Genomic DNA, 27949 nt, shown 5'->3' on the forward strand with positions numbered 1-27949 from the left:
TAATGTTCAAGAGGCAGAAGGGGTGTTCAATGCAATATTTCCGTTGTGTCAGTAGTGAAAAACTCCCTGCCGTCCACGACAACAGTTGCTCATGAGAAATATGTCTTAACAAACACCGTTAAGAAATACTTCAGAAGACATTATTTTCACTCTTATGACCTGAATATATTACATTAATTGAATGAAGATAGAGGAATGTAGTTTTGTGAGTTATTGTCCCAACGTTTGATTGGAAATCGGACCTGAACAAAAACTATTCGGTTCAGTAACAGATGCATTTTTTTCCTAAACAGAAATATTGACGGCCAAAATGTGCGATATTGGTCACATATTTTCTGAGGTCATACTCAAACCTAAAGGGTCCTGTAGACGGTCAAATTTGTTTGTCGAATTTGTTTGTCAAACTTCATGTTTTCATCAAACAAAAGCGCATACGATCAAACCAATAGATCAAATAAATTTGCCCATATTTCAGTTTTCTCCTTGACGTTCGTGTGTTGTTATCATCTTCTGTCGTATATAACAATGAGTGATAATACAGATAAGGCGTTTTTGGCATTGACACTAGCACTATGTATGAAGAAAAAGAAAAAAGGTCGTCGATGGTCTAGAGAATGGTTGAAATTACGGGATAAATATACGCACGAAAATTTGTTACGGGAAATAGTGCTCACAGAACCAAATGACTATGCAAACTTCCTGCGCATGGACCATAAAACATTTGAAGATTTATTAACATTGCTAAGTCCTTGCATAGCAAAACAAGATACCGTTATGCGTAAATCTATACCAGCTTCTCAAAGATTATCTATAACCTTGAGGTACCTGGCTAGTGGCGCCGATTTTGAAGACCTAAAATTTCAAGCCTGCATTGCACCTCGTACACTCAGCGGCATTATCATTGAAACTTGTGAGGCAATAAATGAAAAATTAAGCAATATTCAGGTAAGATTTTTATTTCAAAATTACAAAATATATAATTTAAAGAGAATAAAAATTGTTTATAAATTTGGCTGCTGTATCATCTTCAGTTTCTGTATTAGTTTCATTTGTTTGCGAGTCTGAAATATGAATCACCACAGGTTGCTCCGTATTGGACAGATATGATTGTTGTGAAATAGGAGATGGGCTGTACGGAGTAGGTGATGGAGTGTTCCAAGCGAGTGCTGGCTGAGACGGATTAATAACTACCGAATGTCGATGAAGGTTTCCTTCTTCTCCTTCAAAGAGTATTTCGTTTATAAATTTTTCTGCCAGTCTTCTTTGTTCTCCAGACATGCGCTCTAGCTTAAAGGCCCAGTTTCTTGCCATCACCTGATATTCATTTTCAGGTTTTTTGAAATGATCCCTGGCTAATGTCAATAAGTCCTGTTGCAAGTCCTCCTTTTTCTTCTTTTTTATTTGTACAGGACTAATAGATGCTGAAGGTGGCAAAGGTGATTGTGTTGATGTTGATGTTGATAGTTTTGACGATTCCTAGAAACCAAAACAATAAATATAAACATATTACATAATAATAATAATACATAATAATAAACATATTACATAATAATAATAAGTATTTTTATGTTTCAGATACCCAAAACACAAGAAAGTTGGAAAATATTGGCACGACAATTTGGAAATTCATGGAACTTTGATAATTGCATCGGAGCTGTAGACGGAAAGCATATCACGTTACAAAAACCTGAGCATTCCGGTTCCTATTATTATAATTATAAGGGAACACACAGCATAGTGCTTATGGCCATAGCTAATGCAAATTATGAATTTATCATGATTGATGTCGGTACAAATGGTAGAGTGTCAGATGGAGGAGTACTTAAAAATACAAAATTTTGGAATATGTTTGAGAACAACCAGTTGCAGATTCCAGAGCCACAGGAATTGCCAAACTTTAATAAAAAAATGCCATTTGTATTTGTAGGCGATGAAGCTTTCCAGCTTCTTCCAAATTTTATGAAGCCCTACAATAAGCAGGTTTTAAATGACAACAGAAGGATTTTCAATTATCGTTTATCCCGTGCTCGGCGAATAATTGAAAATGTATTCGGCATTCTTGCGAGTCGTTTTAAGATTCTCCAAAAACCCATCAAATTATGTCCTACAAAAGCTAAAATTGTAGTAATGGCGTGTTGTCATTTACACAATTTACTAATGAAACAAAAAAACTACATTAGGAATGGAGAATTAGACATGGAAGATTGTGTTACAGGGACTGTCATACAAGGATCTTGGAGAAATGAGTCAAATCAATTGTTGAATATCGAACGTGCACGGGCTGGAAATAGCGCTACATTAGCAAAAGAAGTGAGAGATGATTTTTGTGAATATTTTAATTCAACGGGTGCTATTCCATGGCAAAACAAATGTTTAGAATAGGTACCTAATCGTATTTGCTGTACTTGTGAAAATAAAAAATATTTATTAATTGGTTAAGTTAAAATATTATTATTGGTTAGGTTAAAATATTATGTTGTACCTATTTGTAACAAGTTGTTTATAAAAATATTCTTTTGAAAATGAATTCTTATTTGAAAATGAAAAAATTTCAAATGTTTAGAGTGGGTAACTGTATATGTTGTACTTGTAGAATTAAAATAAAATAAACATTGTTACTATTTACCGTTTGTCCTGTTATTGAACTGATCCCCGATTCTTCCTCCACTTGGTCTTGTAGAAATTCAAGCTCTTTGTAGTACCATAATGAAGGTACATAGAGTTCATCAGTACCAGATCCAGAAAGCATAGATTTCTTCACCTTATTATTTTCACGCTTGAAAGTTGTTCGTAAAATATTAATTTTTTTTTTAACATCTTCTTCAGTGATGTTCCCGCGAGACACTTTCAATAACTCCGTCATTTTTTTGATCGCATTCATTCTCTTGTGTTTATCCATATAGTCTTTTGATTTTATTCTCCACAGCATCGGCATGTCGCGATATACGGAGATAAATTCCAAAAGACATTCTTTTTCTGACATGTTGCCGTTATTGATTGTCGCAGTTGTGTTCTCCATGGTATCAAGGCAATAACTGAGATCTTATTTGACAAACACCATTGCACACTATCAAACAGGTTTGCCAAACACACCGTCAATCAAAATTTCCATCAAACAGGTCAAACATTTACATTGTTTGACAAACACGTCAAACAAGCTCGCACACTTTCAAAAAATTTGACAAACACGTTTGTCAAACGAATATTTGACAAATAATTTGATCGTTTACAGGGCCCTTAAGAAAACCAATGACTGGACAGGAAAGCGTGGAAACAAGCTCACATTATACCTCTACTCAAGAATTCTAATCCTAGCAGCTCAAATGAAATCAGACCAATTATTATACTTCCCACTTTATCAAAAATTTTGCAGAATGCCATTGAAAAAAAATTCAAAAACATTTATCGAAAAACGATATTATTCAAAATAACCCATCTGGTTTAAGGTCAGGTCATAGCTGCACTTCGGCTCTTCTAAAAATTACTGATGAAGAAAAAGTATCTGTTTTGATATTACTAGATTATTCAAAGACATTTGATACTCTTAATCACAGAATATTACAAGGTACTTTCAATTTTGTAGGGATCAGCAGAAAAGTTACCAAACTTCTACCCTGCTATTTGAGGCAGTACTATATGGTAAAAAAGTTTCTAAATTTTTAAAAATTGAAAAAGGAATATGTTACGGGCGAATTTTGCACTAACTCCATGTCAATATTTAAAGGAAAATATATCGGGTACGCCACTGAGCGTTGTTTATAGTTGAGATCTTTATCCCTGTGCGATTCATATTCGAAGCTCTGGCTAGTTTCTTGCTGAGATGTGGTGGATTTTGGCCATAGAAATACCGTAGGTATTCCGTTCGGAATTACCTTTATTCAAGGCTGCAGAACGCGGAAGTGGAGTGTCACCTCTGGTAGTTTAGTCGACCTGTCATCACTGTCACCGATCTGTTTAGTTCTGAAATGACTATTTTGTCAATTGTCTTTCCTCTTGATTGTGGAGTTTGATGAATAAGGTGGTGCGTGATCGGAAGTATCTTGCAGCATTTTTTGCATCCATTCTGGGATTTCGAGATTTTCGGACTCGGCGATTTCTGGCGTTGTTTAGTGGTTGTTTGAAACCTATATTTTTGTCGAGACGCAGAAATCCCTTCGGCAATTCGCCGGATTTATAAAGCACCGGTGAGAGGTTATGTTCTATCAGATGGAGGTGTACCTACATGAATCGTATTTATTTTAAGGCCTGATTATTCATATGTTTGGACCATCTCCACCGCCCACTTCCGTAGAAATCAGGTTGTTATTGGATTCTTTCTACACTGGGACCAAATCAATTACCATCTGTTAGTGGAAACACCCTCAACTGAGAGGTTTGTAAATGCACATATGAACCATATTTGTTCTACCGCGTATATTTTTATATGTTCACTCTTTAGGGTGTTTGACCCCGGCTGAGCCATCGACTGTGAAGGCCCATAGAATCGCCAGCTTGGGTTTCGTTTTCCTCATCAGTTCTCTTCATTGGATTCTTCCACTCTTGTGCCTCTATATGGTCAACTATTCCGTATAAGACACCACCGGTGTGGTAGTCTCTTAAGCGAGAGCAGCTCTTAGCCATTACAACAGACTGAAGACCATTCTAGACTCTTTCAGAGCTGACTGCAGCCATCGTAGCAACCCTAATACCCCGGAAGGAGGGTGTTCAAACAGCTAAGATATTTCTTTAGATATTTATTCAAATGTTTCTGGGATATTCATTTATATGTTGATTATTATTCAGTAAGATTATTATCATTATTTGGGTACTCTGAAGCGACGTCACAAATCAGCATCCCCTACATTCACAACTGTCAATATTATTTGCTTTGCATCAGTAGTTCTGATACTAATAGTTTTTCAGCCCATATTGTGGGAGTTCAACCACAATTAATTTAAGATTCTGTCGGGGTATTCTGTACCTTTCGTATTATGCTTTTCCATACAAATATACATGTTTGTTTAAATTAATGTTGAATATTTCTTTACCATCTGATGTTTCCCCAGTGCTGAAGCTGAATCTTTTTTCCAGATATTTGTATAACGACATATTTGAGATTATTTATAATTAAAAGTTTACTGATATAATGCAGTAGAGGGTTCCTTAGTTATCAAGGCAGTTTCCTTTTTTTTGGCCAAAATTAGGTGGCGCGAGAAAGAACAACCATTTTTTTTAATTATTATTAATCGAACCTACGACCACTGATCTATCTGGGTAACTTGTTAGTGGTGTTTCATTGCATCCCTCTACTGCTAGTATTTTAAAATTATCATTCGGCAAAATACACCCTAGCAAATACCACAAGGGTCGGTATTGGGGCCCCTACTTTTCAGTCTATATACTTGTAATTTTCCTAAGTCCTTCCCATCATGCACGCAGCACTATTATGCTGCTGATACACAATTATATTTGTTATTCAAACCTGAAGAATACTCTCAGGCTATTAGTGCAATGATAATCTTGAGCAATTTTCTAATAATCATTGCCTAAAACTGAATTCCAATGAAACTGTTGCAATCGTTTTTGGTAGAAAGAATGCAAGGGAATAATTCATTGTAAACTACTATGATAGCATTCAGATTGGAGGGTAATCTGTACTGTAATCTCAAACTGATTCATCGAAATAGACAGTTATTTAATGAAAGAATTGAAAGTTCACTATGTGACTCTTTAGAGTGTTATCTAGGTTGAATTACTGCGATGTTCTTCACGCTTTTTGTATTAACAACATTGATATCAAACGAATTCAAGAGCTCCACAATAGTTGCTTGAGGTTAATCTATGGCATCAAAAAATACGATAGGATTTCATACACATTGAAAACAAACAAATGGCTTAATATGAGTGATTGAAGGTTCCTTCATTCTGCCTGCTTCTTTTACAAAGTTTTAAAATACCAAAACCCCCCTATTTTTACAATAAGATAACATTTCACTCTGATATACATAATATTAACAGTAGACGAAAAAGTTTGCTTACTCCCCCAATGGTTCACACAGAATTTTACAGACGTTCATTTTCCTATCACATCATCAAATGTATGAATAAAATACCACCCATAGGTGAAAGAACTCTCGTTATTGACTTTCCGGGCGCGTATCATCAGATACCTCGATATATAGTAAGTCCAATTTTTATTTTTTGAATTCTGTTAATTTTTTCCACTCTTCATTTTCACTTCGATCTGAGAATCATTAATTAGTTCGATCTGAGAATTAATAATTTACCACTTACAATGTTTCAAAAATATTATGTATGTTTCCTTGACTAATCTTCATCTTCAATTTGAACTGAGATTTATTAATTTAGTGATGGCAATGTTTATATTCCTTGTAACGTAGGTGCATTTGAGAGTAATCAAAGTTTTTTTTTGTGTTTGTTCTGATTTGCCTTTTAGTAGTTTGTTTTGGGTTAGGTGGAACATGTCAGTCTGCACCTCCGGTGCCGGTTGCCATACTGAATCTCGCTTATTTACTTTTTTTAGTCCACATGTAAGAATATAACTGAAAATTAATAAAAGACCTTTATTATTATTATTATTAATATTGGAAAATCATACTGTTGGTCCTATATACCTAAAGGAAAAATCTGACTGGTGATCCATATTTGGAAAATTTTCAATACCTCATTTACCCACGAATTCAAGAAGTTGTGGTCAACAATCAAGATCAATTCGAAAATCCATTCCGAAATGTTGAAATAAATTTGAAAATAAACTGTTTCACTATCAGGGTTCAAGGAGAATATTTTGAACATTTGCTCATTGAATTTTTTTATGTATAAGAATGATAATACCGAAGTTGGAATGAAATGATTTGACACTTATTTATTACAAAAGCCGTTTCTAATTTATTTCCCTATCGAATGAGCGTTTATTTGAAAAAATCTGACATACGGTGGCAAAGCAACAAATTTCACAGTCCCAAATTGAAATATCAATAACTCCCCAACTGGTTATCGAAATTCAAAATAGTGAAAATCATTGCAAAGATAATTGAAGTACCTTTCATACGAAATGTAACAATAATTCTTTTTCACACGGAAAAAGCTGATTCGAGAAGACTTTTTCTTCCAGTTTGTGTCTGAAAAATATTTGTATGGAGGTAATTTTTTGAAATTGATTGCTTTCTTCCTTTTCTGAAAGGTTTTCACTTTTTTTTATAACGATGTAGAAGTAGAAAACCAAAAACTCATTTTTTTTTTCAAAAAATTATGTTGATAGTCATCACCATAACCTGTCCTCTCGACGGCCGGTGATGGTGATGGTTTTTAATAAAAAAATACTAAAAGTAATTCTCATTCACGAAATTTTCATCCGATTCTGATACTGTACAGTAATGTTCATGAATTGAATGTGGGAACTTTTTACAACCGCACTGTATAACCAGTTGTGCACCTGTCAGTAACTGGCTGTAACTGACACCTAATACTTCGGCAATTGAATTGGTTAGACCAAAAACGTCGGGATGCCTCTGAACGCGCAGCGGGGGTACATCAGGCGTCTGGAGGATTATCAGCGTCGTTCGGCGTCGGACTTCAGTAAGCGTTGCCTTTCCTCCATTGCAACTCGTGCGGTTTATACTGCCAGCGTCGCGTGTTTTACGTGCTTTCAGAAAAACAGTGGTGCGTGAAAGATTCGAAATTAAGTATTTTCCAGCTGGGTGCGTGTGGAGAAAGCTAGGAGCTAGTTGACGGCAAGGAAATTGCAAGAACTTCCTGTTTCACTGAGGTGATTCTTTCATTTAGGATGAATTCGTAGTGACAATCAGATTTTATTCAGAAAAATACTAGTTGGAACAATACTAGTTGGTATTGTAAATTAACCATTCATTTTATTGAAACTATAGACACTAGATAAGAAATACGAGAGAAAATTGTTAGGTATTTCTTATTTAATTTATCCCCTAGCACATAGCTGAGGCAAATTGGGTCGAAGGTAGAATATCCAACCACATTCCAATTAAAGATGTTTTAGAACAAAATATTGCATGAAACACTCAAAATTCAACACTTTCGAACTGGGTGCATTCCATTTCCAACTAATAGTGATTGCAGGAAATCCCTGTTTCACTGAAATGAATGCTTCCTCCCAACTCAACTCGTTGTAGAGAATAATAACAAAATTTCATTTTGTGCTTGACGCCATTGATGACTGGCTGATTCTTATCTATACTTATAAATGCGAAAGTCACTTAACACCCATTCAGTATATAGGTGCTTCTTAGGTCTTAGATGTACACTAAGAAAGGAGCGTTCACATATGAAAATTACCTTTTTATCACTGTTTCTCCGGACCGCTATATTTTCGAAAGCTGAAATTTGGTATGTAGGTTCGTTTCGTATTTTAGATATGCAATAAGGAAGGATTTTTGAATATTCCAAGTGGGGAGACCTTTTATGGTTGAAGGAGGCGCTTTTACTTATGAAAATTAACCTTTTTATCACTGTTTCTCCTTACTGCTTGCTATATTTACGTAGGCTAAAATTTTGTATGTAGGTTCGTTTTATACTGGAGATGTGTAATGAGAAAGGATTTTTCAGTATTCCAACTGGACACTAGCTGCGGAGGAAAAAGGAGGATTTATGGAACAAAATTATTTTCTCATCACTGTTTCTCCATGCCCTTGAAGTTCCGGTGGGTGAATTTATATTTGGTATCAGCATTGCACCCGTGCGAAGCCGGGACAGATCTCTAGTAACTGAAGAGCCAAGGTCAGGAATACGCCAGGTTATCAATAAATAGTTCTTACTCAATTTATTCTACAAGGTAGGCTGAGGCAAATTAGGGGAAAATTGTAATTTTCAAGAGTATTTGAATGAACTTGGTTTATTGAAAATAGTAATATGTGATAACAGATGGTGAGGAACTATCTGTCTCACAATCGTCAATTTACGACAGAACTATCATTTATCAATATGTTCGGCAGATAGCTGAAGAAAATCTAAGCAGGTTTGAGAAGATTCGCACTACGTGATTTTAAGAAAATGCTGGTACGTGGAATATTCGGAATTTGATACTTGTATGAAAGCTGGGTACATACTAACAGGCAGGAAGGGAATTGCGGGCATTTCCTGTTCCACGAGTGTGGCTCTTTCATCTCAACTTTATCAGTGGTGAAAATAATCAGATTTTATGTTGAGAAATATACAACCGTCAACTTTTGGTAGTCGGTATTGTTTATTAAGTGATTATTATTTTGAATAAATGAACAGCCTCAATAAGTAATACGCCAAATGATCAACTTGTGGTTCTTATTAAACCTGTCCTAGTAGGTACCTGAGGAAACATGGGGAAAAGTCAGAAGATTCGACCAGAATAAAATGTTAGGTGATATCATAAAAAAATGAGTGAAATAATTTGAATTTGCTATTTTTCAATTAGGTGTTTCCCATCTGCTAGCGCTGAACGCTATCCGATGGGATGGAGATAGGATAGAAAAAAGATTTCAGAAACTACTGGTGGAGTAGCAAGTTCCTGCAATATGTCAAGAAATTTTCCGGAATTTCCAACAGAGATTCGAATTAGTTGATCAAAATTAACGATCCACAACCGTTTGTGAATGTATATGAAAATATTCATCAGAACGTGTGTCCTTACCATGTGAGAAAATAATTCAGAATGAGAGATGCTGCATCTTGAAAATTGATCGATGCATAAGTAGGGATTTTGGAAGAGACTTCTGTTTCTCTGTATATGAAAAGTAGGAAGGAAAAGTGTAGCACAGCACGTAGGCCACATGTGACCCATTGTTCATCCTCTCGAGGAGTTGTTCTCCTAGGTCATCGTCCATCCTGTCCTTTCCAGGAAGGTCAACAGGTCACTAGGAGGCATCTCCTTTATATTGGCAGGTTTAGGCCAATTCGCCCAACACACTCTTTCTTATTGACGATAACTCCTAACACTCGCATAAGACATGCCTGACCGTTTCATCTTCCTGTTCACACATCCTGCAAAAAGAGGTCTGTATACTAGCCCCATAATATGGAGGTGTTTCCTTAGTTGGCAGTGGCCAGTAAGATATCCTTGCGTTTGTTGGTTTTTCCTGGTCATCGCCAGATATTTCTTCAGTGCCAGTTTACAGGGTCGCTCAGGGTGATCCAGATAAGAATGCATCTTTTGATTCCATTCCATCTCTTTGAGGATTGAGTATGGGTGTTACGTTTGGCTAGTTCCGCAATTGTCGAAGTCATCAGACCGTAGGGGTCACTGGGTCCAAAAATCTCAGTCCAGCTGCTTGCTTGGCTAAAGATTCGGCAATGCGATTACTTCTACACCTGTCGTGCTCTTCAACCCAACTCAGGATAATGTTATTATCTACCGATGCTTTGGCAAAATCTAGGTGGCACTCTGGTACTAGCCCTGAGATAATACGTTGTCTGTTCAAGGCTAATACGTGCAGATTGTTATGTCTTTGTTAGAATTTCCTTTCCTGGTGATTTCTTTTGTGGCGATTGAGATACCAGCCAGTTCTGTTTGAACCACACTGGCTTCCCATTCTTCACTTAATCTGGATCTGGAGTAAACTCCATATCCTGAGTTTTCTTTGGTTTTTGAGCCGTTTGTGTATATGCCTATTGCATTTGTAGCATCTGACTCTGTGTTCTGTTTTATTTTTATTTTGTAGGGTTTATTAAACCCAAACCAGGGTTCAATTGCATCACTGGCTGCCCACAACAGAGGTTGCGCAGTAAGCGCTTCTCGCCATAAGCTTAGCCTCAATTGACCCATTGCTACTTCGAGGTTTACACCAGCCGTGCACAATCGTGACATGGCCACAAATTTGCCGGTCTGCGAGATTACTATGCCATCTGCATATGCCATTGTGTAGAATCCATTATTGTTGAGGTGATTGATCAGGATATCCAGAACTATTTTTTAAAGAAGGGATGTTAAGAACCTTCCCTGTGGACATCCCCTTAAGACAAGTCCTCTCACTGTGATGTCTTCTATATTGATACGTATTGATCTACTAGAGAGCATCTTGAGTATCCACCCTCCTACTACCATGGGTACATTCCTATAGTTTAGTTGCTGCGTAATTGTTAGAAGGGTTGTTTTATCAAACGCTCTCTTGATATCTATGAATATACCCAGAGTGGATTCTTCGTTGTCTAATGATCTTTCCGGAGTATATGAGTGCTGATTTGGATGAATTGGGTTGTGAACTAGTACTTCATATCTTATGTACCGCTCACATAGCCTCTTCATAGGTTTTGAAACGAACGATGTGAGACTGATTGGTTGGAATGCTTTTGGTACGGTGAAGTCCATCCTACCTGGTTTGGGTGTAAATACCACTCGTACTTCTCTTCACTCACTGGGAATATACCTCAGAGCTGAAGAGGCTCTAAATATTCCAACCAGGTGCGGCATAAGAATATCCATTCCCCATTGAAGTAAGGCTGTTTCTGGTGACTTGAAGGGGAAAAAGCCCGATTTGGCCCATCTTATCTTGTCCTCATCAATTACTGCACTAGCAGATTGCCAGTCGTATTGTGAGGGTGTTGTTGGAACTTCCATGCAGTTCGTTGTTCCAGGAAAGACAGAACCCGGGAAGTGAGTTTCCATAGAGGAATCTCAGCGCTTTCTTGGAGGTTAGAAAAAACTTATTTTCTTTCGTCCCCGGAAAATATTACAATCTCATGAGCTCATACCGTTTTTTCCCTTTTTCTTTGTAGCATCCATTCCAAAAGTCTTGTTTCCTGTAGTAGTTCCTACAGATACTCTGCTTACCCTTTATTACATTTTCCCGGACATAGTGTAAGTGTCCATAGATTGCTTGCCTCCTTTGATGCAGTGCATCAAATTCGCATCAAAAATTACGAGTCATCTGTTCCTTTACTGCGATGCCTGACGCATTAGTCTCCATCATGCATATGTACTCACAGTGTCCGTTGAGCCGTCCTGTTATTGTTTTGAATCGATCTTCTGTGATATAGCCAAAGCATTTGATTGCGTGAATCATAAAATTCTTTCACGGAAACTCAGTAGATACAGTAAAACTGGAATAAGTCTTGAGTGATTTGAGTTATACTTAGCAGATCGCATCCACATAGTCAAAGCCACTTCATACTCAAATGAAGGTAAAATTACTTGCGACGTCCTACAAGGTTCTGTAATGGGCCCACTTTCATTCTTAATTCACATTAATGACCCATCGTCTATTACATCCAAGGAAAATTTACTTCATTTGTTGATGATACCACAATTTTATGGTATGCTCCTAACAACCAGTCGTTATATGAAGTTTAAAATCTGTTTAAAAAAAACCGGTTTGACTCAAATCTCTTGAGGTTGAATTTATCAAAAACGAAAGTAGTGTCGTATCGTTGCCAGATTCCAACCATACATATAAATAATATTCAGTGACAACGTACCAAATTATAAATTCCTTGGCTTGTTCATTGACAATAATTTAAAATTCAACAAACATGTAGATAGTTTGAAATCCAAGCTCTCCTCTGCATGTTATGCAATACGAGTAACTGCATTTGAGCTCGGATCTGTAGTAGCTTAACTGGTTAATCATTCCCTTTTTGAATTCCATCTTCGTTATGTTATTTGCTTTTGAGGGATGTGTTCCACCACATGCCTTCAATCAGTATTACTGATCCAGAAACGTGCAATACGATGCATATGCAAAGCCAAGCCTAGGGACTCTTGTCGGCCTCTTTTTGCCTCTAACAGAATCCTAACTGTGGTTCCCTTATTTATATATGAGGCAATCTGCCTTTTCTTTGAAAGTAGGGACTTGTTTAACAACTTGGATGAGCCAATGTATCAAACCAGGCAAAGATTCAGTTTCAAATTACCGCTGCCTTCTTCGAGCCTAGTTAAATATTTCATTATTTACAACACTCTCAAAATGTTCACTCACCTTCCTCAAGCTATAAGAACCATAAATGACCTAAGCGCTCTTAAGAAAGAGTTGAAAGATTTGCTTTCTGTGAGACCTTATTATAGCTTAGCAGAATTATACGATGATAATTTTAATTGAGTATAACTAACTGTACTATCTACGGTATTTTCTTGATTTGATTCAATTTAGTTCAAATTGATTTATTTCATTTTAGTGACCATGTTCTTAGATCCTGAACGTTTGTATTAGGTTATTGTTATTTACAAGTCTCTCATCAGTTCATGTTATCACTTACTTTTAGTGATTTTACTTTTATGATTTCATTTATTTTATCTATATTTCGCACAAGGCTTTGTCAATAAGAATCCATTCTTCAGACAAAAAAGTTTATTTTGAATTGAATTAAATTGATTCCTGTTTTGTTCAATCAGTTCTTCAGTTATTTTTTTTAAATCATACGACGTTCTACTTGATTGCTTCGCTCTCTCCCTATCTGGGCAATTCCGTATCTGATAACAAACTCTCAGCTGTGTTGTTTCTCTCGAACTACGAGAATTATCGTTTCAGTAATCAGCTGACGTCTTCAATAGATGTGTTTAATCAATCGATGGAGTCGAATTCATTATTATTTTTTTGAGACGAGATAAGCCATAATTCAATTAATATCGACTTCATCTTTGTTTTTCTGGAATTGGAATGTTTTTTGACTGATTGCGCGATGATATTAACTTCAAATCTTCACGACTTCATTCAACAGCCTTATTTAGGTGAAATATGATTTTCTGAATATATCTGTCGGTACTTTTCTTTTAACTCTGATGTTGAAGACCTACGAACGTGGAACGTTGAGTTGATGAACATTTTGAAAAATTTCACAAGTGGAGACCTCTCAAAATATTAGGCCTAGGTCCTTTCCAATGAATGCCATGGATTTATATCAGAACATCCTTGTCATATGTGGGATACTCTTGAACCTTCCTCTTTTACAACTTTCAATAATCGTGAAGGTCATAGTGGACCAATTCAGACTAAAAAACTCACCGACATACATCGGACAAAACAGAGATTTCGGGATATGTCTAAGAACGAACATCTAAGATGTTCTCGGACCACATAACACGGAAATATATGTTCGACACGAATTACGCGGTGAAAGTCTCAGACCGCAAACAGTGGAAAAGGAACATCCCGAGAACATGCCCGGTAGAAACATTTGGGATACAGACGGGTCGAAGAGCGAACATGGGGCGGGAGCTGGAATATATTGTGCTGGGAGATATCTTTCACGTTGTAGTATATGCAATTTTGCAATGCGCAAGGAACATTAATTTGAGGCGTTAACGAAATGAGCGGATCAATATTCTCACAGACAGCCACTCTCCGCTTGGGAGTTAGGATACTCAGTCATAGTAGGCAACGGAAGGACTGATGGGTGTACCAGACGTGGATCATAAAATCTCCACAGATGGTATTGAACCATCTGTTCCGAAAAAACACATCTGGGAACACATACGGGAAAACCTTTATAAAGGGATCGTCCAAGAAGAGAACCGAAGAATCACTTCAATGAAGCAGGAATCGGATCATAATGATTGCTGGGCTACTAACTGGTCACTGTCCATTGAGAAGATGCCTGAACAAAAAATGATTGAACAGTGGAGGCCCTAACTGCAGGCAATGCAACAGAAGGACAGAAACAGCCCGACATATGCAATGCCAATGTGAGGCACTGGGTCATAGAAGACGAACAATTTATGGAAAACTCAAATAACGTCCAGAAAAATAGGACAAAAATCTATCAAGGTGTATGTACAAACTAATACAGGGTACAAGATTGTGGGAATGGGTGTTATAAAGAAGATAGGAGAAAAACTCAAAAAACCCATGAGGCTGCAGTGTTTTTCGGAAATGACTTCCAAGTAGTATAGAAAAAGAAACAATCCCTGGACTCTAGAAGAATCAAAACTTAATGATATCTCTTCCACCTTTGAAAATAGAAAGGTTCCGATGATGACAAACATTCAGTAAATCCTCTGAAAGCTTCAATTTATTACTGATTATCAGTCGCATAAGCATTAGGTTTCATCGAAAGTTTTCGAAACAGATCAACTTTTAATTTTGATTTACTATTGTTGTACTATATTCGACCATCTTTGAATAGAACACTTTATTTGTATCTTATTTCTGGAGTTCTGCTGATTCTGAAATGGAAATTATCATCTTGTATTGATGACATCTTCATTTCGAGCCCAGAAAAGTTTCATTCACATTGAATTATCCAGAAATGAATTATCACCAAACTCAAATATTTTGTTACTTGAACTGAAAACTACGCTTGATGTCTTGAAGTAGATGCATCAGTTTCAAGATCTTCGAAATGAATGAAATGATGATTGAATCGAATTATATTTTCCTTTCGAATAGTACTGAAGTGGAGCTTGAAAAAGCTTTGTGTTATGAAAAGTGAATCTCGCTGTTGCCATGGCAAGCACCGTATGGCGACGAACAGGCGAGCCGAACAAAGAAACTTCCGTTTCTAATAACGTGCTATTTTTCTTGCGAAACTGGAAAACCGGGACTCGTATTTCATATAATGCCGAATGCATATTGCATATATTACGTGGAAAGAAATTCTTATTATTGAAAATGATGCGATTTTTTTGAAATTCCTATATTTCAACATATATGATAAAATATAATATATAATATAACAAAACAGCTTTCAATTGAATTTTTTTTTCATTATATTGAACTTCAATGTCAAGGGTCATCAGCTAGACAGTAATTCACATAGTTGTGTTTTCAAATATTTAAAATAGAATATTTTCTTTTTGGCTTTTTACTTCTCCATCAATGTATAAGGAGTGAGGGATTACCAAAGGAAATAAGGAAATGAATCAATACTATATCAATGAAACTGTCCACAAAGATGTGTAGGTCCTATTAATAATTATAAGCATTGAATTTTAACTTATACGTTTATTTGTGTATGTTTATATCACAACTGTCTCTTATCATTTCGAATACAGAATTAAGAAAATAACTTTTGTCGTAACAAATAATAAACTAAGTAGAAATTAGACAAAAGTTATTTTCTTTATTCTATGTTCGATATGAATTTCTACAAAATGAATAGGTCATCAATCGTACAAGTCTTATGATTTCATCATTTTATTTTTGATTCAGTTATAAATATACAGTGCATTCCATTTAAAACGAGCCAACCTGAATAACTTTATGGATTAATTTATGCAAACTGGATCTGTCAACAATAAAAAGCATAACCGTTCAGGAATTGTCAATGATGAAACGATTAGTACTGCAGTTTTAGGGCACGTTGGACTAATGGAAAATTCGCAATCTCTAATAAGTTATCTTGAGAATCAGGAATCAGTCGTACAAATGTTTTCAGGATCCTTCATAAGTACAAATTTCATCCATATAAGATTAGACTAGTTCATGAATTGAACGAAGATGATTTCGATAGACGTATCGAGTTTTGTGAAAATCTCACTGAACGGAGCAACTTGCATCAGAATTTCTTGTATAAAATTTGTTTTTCGGATGGATGTTCGTTTAGTTTGAATGGACAGGTGAATAGCCCAAATTGTCGATATTGGAATGATACGAATCCTCATTTAGGTATACCGTCAAATTCATACCCAACTACCTCAAAAACTGAATGTTTGGGCAGGAATTTTAAGTGACCACATTATAGGACTTTTTTTTCATCGATTATAATTTGACTAGTGATAAATATTTGGATATGTTGGAGAATATAATGATACCGTGCTTCAAAAGAGCAATTGAGGAGGATACAAATTTATTCGAAAACGAAATAGTTTTTCTGCAGGATGGTGCATGTCCTCATTATGCAGCTCCAGTGCGACAATTTTTGGATGATCATTTTCCTGGTCGCTGGATTGGCAGAAGAGGTCCTACAGAAAGGTCGCCAAGGTCTCTGGATCTCACTCCTGTAGTTTATTTTCTATGGGGTCATTTGAAGTCTGAAGTGTATGAGAATATCATGAGGCATGCCAGAGAAATACCTACAGAGATTCTCAACCGTGTGAGGGCGACAATAGAAGCTCGTTTGTACCATTGTATGGAAGTTGGTGAAAACTTTTTTGAACATTTACTATAGAATTTTGTTTCTTCTCATTGTCCACTCATCAGATTTTGATTCAAGAATTGATAAAAAATCTCTTTTTCTGATTTATTTCTTCCATATTAATCTCTAGAACGAATATTTCAAAATGTGGCCTCCTTATAATTGTTGACCAGCTTTTTCATTTCTCCTGTGGATTATTGTTTCAAAAGTTATTCAGGGTGGCTCATTTTCAACTCAAATAATTTGTAGCTCCCTAACCATAAGCTTTAGACCATATTATGTTTTATATTTTGTTGAAATCTGCTCATCATGGATCATCTGATAATGCGAAATGATATAGGGTGATCCATTTAAAAAAAATGGTGACATGCTCTGGGGGTGCGATAGGGGAAGTAACATCAAATGTGAATATGTGAAAATGTCACCTCCTGTATGATTGTTGACCTTTTTTTTATTTTTCCTGAAAATCATTATACCAAAAGTTATTCAGGATGGCTAGTTTTAAATGGAATGCATATACTTTCATTTGTCATTTGTGCAGCGTGGCCGTGGACTTGAATTCGGGTCTGTACAAAGGCAATACACTTTTCTATTTTCAACCACCACGTGAATTATCCTGCCTCGTTCTTCACCTATACTCTGTGCCAATGACCATTTTGACTCTTCCACAAAAGAAATAATAAATCGTAACGTATTCAAGAAAAATTTTACTGTGAGATTTTCACTAAACATGAATCGAAGAGGTTTTGTATTAAAGTGTATAATATATTAAAATTCTTGCAGAGCGCTTTCGACTTTTGTCATCATCAGTGCTCACCTGAAAGTAAGTGATCTAGTTGAAAAGGGAATTTAGTGAAATTGAAGTTGTAAAATTTTAAGGTTAAGAAATTTGGAAAAATTGTTTGAGATTATTTACTTGTCAGGCAACAGGAAGTATCAAGATAAGTGAATTGTACATTGTAATATTTTAATTATATAAAACAAAATAGGCTTATAGCCAAGAAAATACATTTTTGGATTCAGGCCATGTGGTTCAGTCAAAGTGTCTTATGAAGAAGGACAACTTGAGACAGAATGTGTCAAGTGTCATGTTAAAATAATGGTACCAACTTGAGGAGTGGTCCATTATGGGTTTGATTGAATATGTAGAGGAAAAATATTGAATAAATTATATTAATAAACTGTGATTAATTATTAATTCATAATCCTCTTATGAAGGGGAAGGAAATCTCTGTTCAAGTTTACTTGAGTATTCAGACAATGATCATTGTTAGAAAGTTCTTTAGAAATCTCCAACTCTTCAAACAAGTCAAGTCTAAGGAAATTTTTATTATCTATTTTATGTAATATTTTGGAATTTCTATTGGGACTAAAGTTGTGGTTGTGAAAATTTATGTGATGGCCAAAAGCAGATTTATCAGGTTTTTTTATATGTTCATTAATACGAGTGAAAAGAGGTCTACAGGTTCTACCAATGTAAGATGCCGAACAATCAGAACAGTTAAGCTTGTAGACTCCGCTACAGTTTAATTTGTTGATTTTGTCTTTAGAATTTACTAAAAAGTTACTTAAGTTGTTTTGAGATTTAAAGGAAATTTTTGTACCAGGTATGGTATTTTCTATAAATTTGGAAATAACAGTACACATATTTTGATCAAAATAAGGTAAGGAAAAATATCTCACAGAAGGTGAATTAACCAAGGTGGTGGAGTCTGTCTGAATACTCAAGTAAACTTGAACAGAGATTTCCTTCCCCTTCATAAGAGGATTATGAATTATTAATTAATCACAGTTTATTAATATAATTTATTCAATATTTTTCCTCTACATATTCAATCAAACCCATAATGGACCACTCCTCAAGTTGGTACCATTATTTTAACATGACACTTGACACATTCTGTCTCAAGTTGTCCTTCTTCATAAGACACTTTGACTGAACCACATGGCCTGAATCCAAAAATGTATTTTCTTGGCTATAAGCCTATTTTGTTTTATATAATTTAAATATTACAATGTACAATTCACTTATCTTGATACTTCCTGTTGCCTGACAAGTAAGTAATCTCAAACAATTTTTCCAAATTTCTTAACAACTTCAATTATCACTAAATTCCCTTTTCAACTAGATCACTTACTTTCAGGTGAGCACTGATGATGACAAAAGTCGAAAGCGCTTTGCAAGAATTTTAATATATTATACACTTTAATACAAAACCTCTTCGATTCATTAATTCAAATAAGTGTATTCAGCTTTTCCAAATCCTTTTATTGATCTACAGTATGGTAGCCCCAGCTGATTTCTATAGGAAGTTATCAATTCGAAGAAGTCTATTACAAATTGACATATGGTTTTTAAATAATTGTTTGAGAGAAGATGTCATTCCGAAGTTTGCCAGAACCACAATGCCAACCAATATACCACCTCAATTGAAACACTCCACTGAGAGAAAAATCATCAGAAGTGCTGTTTGCAAACATTATGCCAAACTAGACCGTACTAATGTGGATTCGAAAATTTGTTATGACAATCTTATCTCTAATAATTTTCCTTTATTACAAAATTTATTCAATGATATTTCAGACCAAGTGGCTTATCAAAGTAATCTAAAATTTAAAAAAGTAAGCAAGAAACTCAACTCCCTTATTCTCACTAGGAACCAACTTAACTCTCAACCTTCAGTTGAAAAGTTTTCAGAATTTAAATTTCACGAACGTATTAAAAATCTTTCTAGTGCTTCTTTCAATGATGACGAGATAGCTTTTCTATCTTTAGGTCTTAAATTCTCTTTGAATTCAGACCGGTCTGAGAAAGATCTCACTTCCTTTTCCATTGAACTAGATGTCTTGATTGACAATCTTTCCAAAAATAATAAGATTAAACAGAAAATTAGAAATTTCTGTCAGTTTACTATTACTAAATATCAACTTTCTCTCAAAGAAACTCCTTCATACTTGAATAAGTCTAGTCATAGGAATTTTAATATTTACTTACATAAATTACTTAAAAAAATTTCCAATTATAATCTCATTTTAACAAAAGCAGACAAAGGTAATTGCCTTGTAATTCTTGATAAAATTGACTATGTTAACAAAGTTGAAGACTTTTTAAGCTCCAACAATTTCATTTCTTTAAATTTAAATCCTCTCAACAAATTTATTTCAAAAACTCGAAGTTATATAAAAACTTGTGAAAACCTTTTCTTTGAATTCAATAAAACTCACAATTTAATCCCTAGCAATCCACAAATTCCAAGATTATACGGTCTCCCGAAGATACACAAAGATGGTACTCCAATCAGACCAGTGGTAAGCTTTTACAATACTCCTGTCTCTATCTTGTCAACATTTGTCTTACAAGTTATAAAACATGTAACCAACTACAAACCTGCCAATTCAGTAAGTAACACTTTAGATTTAATTAATAAAATCAAAAACTTTCAACCTAATTCCAACACCCTCATGATATCCTTTGATGTTAGCAACCTGTTCACTTCTGTCCCAAAATCTGAAACCCTACCTTTAGTTTCTAACTTGCTTTCTCAACACTTAACTTCTGATTCCACCAAAACAGATATATTAACTTTACTTAAATTTTGCATTTCCCAAGATTTTTTTGTCTTTAACAATAAATTTTACAGTCAACCTGATGGCCTAGCAATGGGTAACCCTCTTTCACCTTTCTTGGCTGACATTTTCATGGAAAATTTAGAACATTCATTCATAATTAATAAAATTGATAAGATTCTTAGTTGGCACAGATATGTTGATGACTGCTTGGTTTTCATAGATGGCAACTCTAATGTAGCACATGATATCCTTGACTCCTTAAATAACTTGCATCCCAAAATCAAATTTACACTTGAAATAGAACAAGACAATAAATTAAACTTTTTAGATCTGACTATAACAAAAACTTACAACAAACTAGATTTTTCCATTTACAGAAAACCAACCCAGACTGATCATGTCATTCCTTTCAATTCATTTCATCCCATGCAACATAAAAGGGCTTCCTTCAATTGTTATGTTAACAGATTGTTGAACATTCCCTTATCTCCCTCCAATTTTAATTTAGAATTAAATACTTTAAAACAGATTGCTGTCAACAATGGTTATCAACCATACATTATTCACAAATTAATCAGTAAATTTAAACTCAGATCAGATAGAAGATTGGCCTTTAACTCCACCACCTTGGTTAATTCACCTTCTGTGAGATATTTTTCCTTACCTCATTTTGATCAAAATATGTGTACTGTTATTTCCAAATTTATAGAAAATACCATACCTGATACAAAAATTTCCTTTAAATCTCAAAACAACTTAAGTAACTTTTTAGTAAATTCTAAAGACAAAATCAACAAATTAAACTGTAGCGGAGTCTACAAGCTTAACTGTTCTGATTGTTCGGCATCTTACATTGGTAGAACCTGTAGACCTCTTTTCACTCGTATTAATGAACATATAAAAAAACCTGATAAATCTGCTTTTGGCCATCACATAAAATTTCACAACCACAACTTCAGTCCCAATAGAAATTCCAAAATATTACATAAAATAGATAATAAAAATTTCCTTAGACTTGACTTGTTTGAAGAGTTGGAGATTTCTAAAGAACTTTCTAATAATGATCATTGTCTGAATACTCAAGTAAACGTGAACAGAGATTTCCTTCCCCTTCATAAGAGGATTATGAATTATTAATTAATCACAGTTTATTAATATAATTTATTCAATATTTTTCCTCTACATATTCAATCAAACCCATAATGGACCACTCCTCAAGTTGGTACCATTATTTTAACATGACACATTCTGTCTCAAGTTGTCCTTCTTCATAAGACATTTTGACTGAACCACATGGCCTGAATCCAAAAATGTATTTTCTTGGCTATAAGCCTATTTTGTTTTATATAATTTAAATATTACAATGTACAATTCACTTATCTTGATACTTCCTGTTGCCTGACAAGTAAGTAATCTCAAACAATTTTTCCAAATTTCTTAGCCTTAAAATTTTACAACTTCAATTTCACTAAATTCCCTTTTCAACTAGATCACTTACTTTCAGGTGAGCACTGATGATGACAAAAGTCGAAAGCGCTTTGCAAGAATTTTAATATATTATACACTTTAATACAAAACCTCTTCGATTCATTAATTCAAATAAGTGTATTCAGCTTTTCCAAATCCTTTCACTAAACAGTTTTTCAGAAACGCAACACGTGTTTCGCTTCGGGAGTGTTTGTAAAACTGTTCAGTGAAAATCTCACAATAAACTGTTTCTTGAATACGTTATGGATTTTAATCAATAATCAGCCGATTCCATTACATAAAAATTGTAACATTGTGAAATTCTTTTTGAGATTCACCTTTTTTTTGAATATAATCACAGTTATTGTTGATAAGTTAAAGAGTTTGTTACTGTCGATGGAAAATTCATTCGGACAGGATTATGACAACGAAAGTAATATGAAATGAAAAATCGTTAGTATGCCACGATGTACTTGTATCTTGTATGTGAGTTTTTATGTACCATGTTGCTCAAACTCATTGAATTCAGTTAAAAACGAGGTATTGTTTTGCTATATTAATGGATGTAGCCGTTACTACATGATAGGAGATCACTGTGGTGACCATTCTGGCTCATCCTGTATATGTGTTTCTATACCTGTCAATATATTTTATTATACAAAACAAAGTAGCATAACGTTGTCAAAATAAGAAAAATCAGGTTGTAAAATTGACTATTTAAAAATCAACATTTTTAATAAAAGTATTTTGAGTTGTTCTGAGCAAGAATTAATTCCATGATTGGTGACCCTGATTTTTTTTCAAAATAAAGATAAGGAGCTGCAGAAATTAGTCACTGAACTTTAAGACACATCTCTAAAACTCAAGGAATGTAAACTTCCTTCTCTATGGCGACGATTCCACTTTTTGTGACACTTCACAAAAGCTTGTCCGACATTATGTATCTGAAGCATTCAGAAGAAAAATATTCAATATAATGCATAATTTGTCTCATCCCGGAATTAGAGCTACCACTAAATTGATAAGCGCGAGATATGTTTGGTGACATATGAAGAAAGACATTAAAAAATGGACTCAGTGCTGTATTCAATGTCAAAAATCCAAAATTAGTAAACATGTAGTAAGTCCAGTAGGTGTATGTGAGGTACCTAAAAGTCGTTTCAAACATGTTAATATCGACCACTTCCTCCATCAAATGGATATACGTACTGTTTAACTTGCATATATAGATATTCAAGATGGCCTGAAGCTTTTCCTATAACCAATATAACTGCAGAAACGGTGGCCAAGAAATTTTATGAAGGATGGATTTCTCAATTTGAAGTTCCGTTAAAAATAACGACCGACCAAGGAAGACAATTCGAATCTTCACTTTTCAAAGAATTCTCAAAATTGCTGAGTATGCAGCATATAAGAACGACAGTTTACCACTCATCGGCTAATGGAATGATTAAGAGATTTCATCGCACAATGAAGGCAGTACTGAACTGCCATGAATCAGAAAAGTGGACGGACCTTCTTCCTACATTTTTACTGGGAATCAGGGTTTCAGTAAAGGAACGATTGCAGTGTTCAAGTGCTGAATTGGTGTATGGAACAACCCTCAGGATGCCAGGAGAACTTATAATAGAAAGGACTGTTCCTTTCACTACTTATCAACAGTTTCTTTAAAATCTTAGAGAAAACATGATGAGAGCCACGCCTGGAACTGATCTTTATAAACGAAAAGTATTCTTGCAAAACAAAATATCAACTTGTTCCCATGTATTCGACACTGTTAAAAAAGCCCTTCAAACACCTTATAATTGACCATTCAGGGTGATTAACAGAAACGAGAAATATTTCACTCTATTAGTCAATGGAAAACATAAAAATATTAGTATTGACTGTTTGAAACCAGCTTTTGTTGAAGAATACGAGAGAGAAATAACTGGAGAAAGAACATATGAAACACAAAAGATACAGAGAAGTACCAAAAAAGTTGGTCATTTCGAGTGACCATCTTCACTGGAGGGGGAGTACTGTGGTGACCATTCTGGCTCATTCTGTATATGTGTTCCTATACCTGTCGTAAAATTGATTATTCAAAACCCAACATTTTTTATAATTCGTCTACGTGAAAAATTGTTCCATTTCCATTCGTTCCATTTCTTGAACATAGCCCCAAGCGAGAAAGAATCAGAACACGTATCAATACTCTAACAGAGATCAAAACGTGTTTGAAAACTGTATCAAGGAGAGATACATTCGTATAATAAAATGATTATTTCGAAATTAAAAATGAACGAGAAACATCTGCGAGAATAACCTCTGTGAGGTATCATGCATAAATGTTTGTCGCATATAATTCACTATCCAGCGTAGTACTAGCCGGGAAATTAGTTGTTTTCCGGCAGGCATTTATCAAAACCTACTGTGTAGATAGTTGGGGAAAATGAATGTTTCGAAATTCAATATTTATTTTTTCATACGTATGTATATTTCCCCGATACAGTTTTTAAACACGTTTTTATCAGGAACTGTTGAAGCTGAAGGGCTTGCCAAGAAAATCGGATAATCCTAGTTCATGGCAAACAAGGCAGTTTTCATACGAAACAAAAGATAAACTTTCCCAATATTCCAATAGAAAGTTTGCAATGCTATTTCATTTCGCGGTTCTGAACATATCAACGCTCTCAGTTGATGACCGATTCGATCAAATACAAGATAGAGTACAACTGGATAAATCAAATGTTTATACAAGGATGGATTTCTGTTGGATGATTCCTGTAATAGATGATTTTTTTTAATGATAACACTGTTCTTAGAGTTCATCGTTTCTCAGATATAGGTCACCAAATCAATTCAAAATTCGAGTTTGTGAACCATATCATGCATATGTTCTTTAAAAATGTATTGATGACTGAAGTTCATGGTGAATTTCAAGCTATTTCAAGACAAGCTTCAAAATGGTCCACGCCAAATAATGTTCTTGACTGCATTTCACAGATACCCACAAAACTCTACTGATGCTGGTTTCGAGAGAGAGAGAAGCTCTTCGAATCTGAAACTTCTAAAAACATACCTATGGTCGTCTATGACACAAGAGAGGTTGAAAGGACTGGCAACTATTTCAGCATAAAACATCGAGTTGATTTCATTTTTTGCCAAGCAAAAACCCAGATAATAAAAAGTTCAAATTCAATATAGCATATTGAAAACTCTTCTTGAATGTGAAATATTATATACATTTTCCTATTTCAACCCAGTTTTATTTCACGAAATTAACAATCAAAGTTTCAAATTTGTAGCAGTGGCCTGGTTAAAATATTCAGAAGTTGGAAGAAAAATCGAAATTCTCAAGATTCAATGAATATATTACTTTTCAAGTATTATCAGGCATTACGGACTTGTTTGTTCTTTGGTGTGGAGAACTCATAGTTCATATTGATTCACTGCTACATAATTTTTCTTTTATCAATTATCCTGTGTTAAGTGGGAATACTGCGCAGCCTGGATTTCGTATCGATTTTAAAGTTGAATTTGTTTTCCTCATTGACATGACTGATTCTGAAGATTAACATTTAGTCGTAGAATGAAATTTAATCACTATTATTTCAAAGTCTTTATGCATCAGATTATTGAAAACAGTATTTTTTCTAAATTTCTAGGACTATACATTGACAACGATCTCAAATTCAATGAACATGTCAAAAACTTGAATAAAAAATGGTCCTCTGGTTGTTATGCTGTGAAAATTGCTGCAAACGAACTAAGATACCTAACCACAAAAACAGTATACTACTCCTTGATAGAATTACATTTGCGATACGGTATCCCATTCTGGGGAGTGTGCAGTGTTAATGTTTTTCGAAGTGTTTTTGTCTTACATAAAAGAGCTCTGAGATACCTCTGTGAACTAAAATTTTGGGATTCGTGCAGACTTCACTTCAAGCAACACAAGATATTCACGGTAGTGTCTATATTTATACTTGAAACAGTGAACTTGAAACACTCTCGTTAAGGATTCAATTATATATAACGGTTGCAAAATGTACAATCATCTTCCAAATAGTATTAAAGATATAACGTCCAGAGCCAGCTTCAGAAAAGCAGTAAAAATAGTTCTTTGCGATAGAACTTATTATAGTTTGGAAGAATATTACGTGAATAGAATAGAATGACGAGTAGACCAAAACTATACACTTTTTATACACTTATATATACTTGCTATACACTACACACCTTCTATTGTTTGTTATATTTTGCATATGAAATAAGTGACTGATTGTTTTTATTTAATTCAATTTTATATGGTAGTGACTATTTTCATACATTTATCAAATGTTATTATTCAATTACATTTACATTTATATACAGTGTGGTCCACTAAGTTTGCAACGAATGGGAAACTTTTTTATTATCGATTTCTCAGAAAATTTTATTATTGACAAAAGTTGGATAGGCCAAAAAATATAGAGTTCGTTCGTTCAAGAGTAAGTACCCTTATTTCAAAAAATATAGAAATATGTTGAAGAGAAAAGTTGCTTGAAATTGAAAGTTATGTTCAGATACGAAGTCATGGCCTGCTATTCGATTTTTTTTTCTTTTGTAAAATTTTGAATAACCCACGTATGATATATATTTTTACAATTTTGATTCAATATGTATTTGAAGTAGCCACAATGAAATCAGTTCGGAGTATTTTTTAACAAATTGAAGGGTATTTGTAAAATTTACTTGGATTTGTATTTTTTTAGGTGACCGTTAACAAATATTTTTTTAACGAGGCAAATACTTTACTAATTAAATATTCATATGAATAAACTGTAAATAAAAGTATAAAATATCTTTTATTCTGACAACAATGCCTCAACTAGAACAGATAATAAAAAACAATCCAAAATCTATCGCGGATAGCCATGAACAAAAAACACATACGGCCTAAAACAATACTGTAGTTTGATAGTGTGGCTTCTTAAAACGTTTTCATATTTGTCCTTAATTAAAAATGCCTCGCCCAGTATTATTAACGTTAACTGAAAAGGCAGAATCAGTTTTAATCTGTGGTGATGGTTATAAAACAATGCGCAAAGCTGCACATATTTTCAACGAGTGGCATCCAGACAAACAAATTTGTTATTCAAGTGTAAGTAGAATTTTAAAGAATTTCAAACAGACCGGCTCACTAGAATATAAACATAATACGGAGCCTAAGAAACATGTATGCACAGAAGAAAACCAGTTTAACGTACTTCAAGCAGTAGTAGAAAATCCTAGAAGGTCCACCCAAGAAATTAGTGATTATACCGCCATAAAAAACCTCTGTGAAGCGTATTCTCAAGAAACATAAGTACCATGCTTACGAACCTACATCCATTTGTACATTTTAAGAAAGAGACTATGATTTGAGATATGATTTTTCCATGTGGATTCAGAGTGAAATAGAAGAACAACGAGATGTTCACCGATGTATTCTGTTTGGAGATGAATCTACTTTTACAACAAATGTGGTTCTATCATCACAAAATTGCAGATGGTGATCAGATGTCAACCCAAATTTTATTATTGACAACAAAAATCAATACTATCAGAAAACAAACGTTTGGTGTGGTATATTGAGTGATAAATTACTAGTTCCGTTTTTTTTCGCGAGAATTTGAATGGTGACAGGTACTTGAACTCTTTGGAAACTGAAATAGGAGAGTTTTTGTATGCTATGGTATTAGAAGAACGGCAAAAGTTATGGTTCCAAGATGACGGATGTCCTGCCCATACTACTAGAAATGTTTCTCAGTTGCTGAATAGGACATTTCGTAATAAATGGTTAGGATGAAATACCGATCCTCGATGGCCTCCTCGTTCTCCAGACCTTACACCTCTAGATTATTTCTTATGGGGATACTTAAAACAAAAAGTCTAC

The 27949-nt window shown here is 34.6% G+C and overlaps 2 protein-coding genes and 1 long non-coding RNA gene across 3 annotated transcripts in view; 2 read left to right on the forward strand and 1 right to left on the reverse strand.

The window, feature by feature from the left end:
* Positions 1–940: 940 nt before the first annotated feature.
* On the reverse strand, positions 941–3239 carry LOC141480143 (uncharacterized). Its single transcript, XM_074169982.1, has 2 exons — positions 2627–3239; positions 941–1476 (listed from the first exon to the last, which is right to left on the reverse strand). Exons 1-2 carry the CDS (start codon positions 3017–3019, stop codon positions 982–984), a joined length of 888 nt encoding a protein of 295 aa, XP_074026083.1. The 5' UTR covers positions 3020–3239; the 3' UTR covers positions 941–981.
* A 490-nt stretch (positions 3240–3729) lies between these two features.
* Positions 3730–5037, forward strand: LOC141480222 (uncharacterized). The gene is made up of 3 exons (XR_012464230.1): positions 3730–4184; positions 4244–4372; positions 4439–5037. It is a non-coding gene; the product is annotated as an uncharacterized lncRNA (long non-coding RNA).
* Positions 5038–7430: 2393 nt separating this feature from the next.
* Positions 7431–27949, forward strand: part of Trpgamma (Transient receptor potential cation channel gamma) — a 369660-nt gene continuing 349141 nt past the window's right edge. The window contains exon 1 of the mRNA XM_074169989.1: positions 7431–7768. The gene's annotated coding sequence lies outside the window, so the exon portion shown is untranslated. The remainder of the gene's footprint in view (positions 7769–27949) is intronic.

This window comes from Leptinotarsa decemlineata, unplaced genomic scaffold (assembly GCF_025532065.1).
Source record: "Leptinotarsa decemlineata unplaced genomic scaffold, Ldec_3_MD MMD2_P_RNA_scaffold_6, whole genome shotgun sequence".
Lineage (NCBI taxonomy): Eukaryota > Metazoa > Arthropoda > Insecta > Coleoptera > Chrysomelidae > Leptinotarsa > Leptinotarsa decemlineata.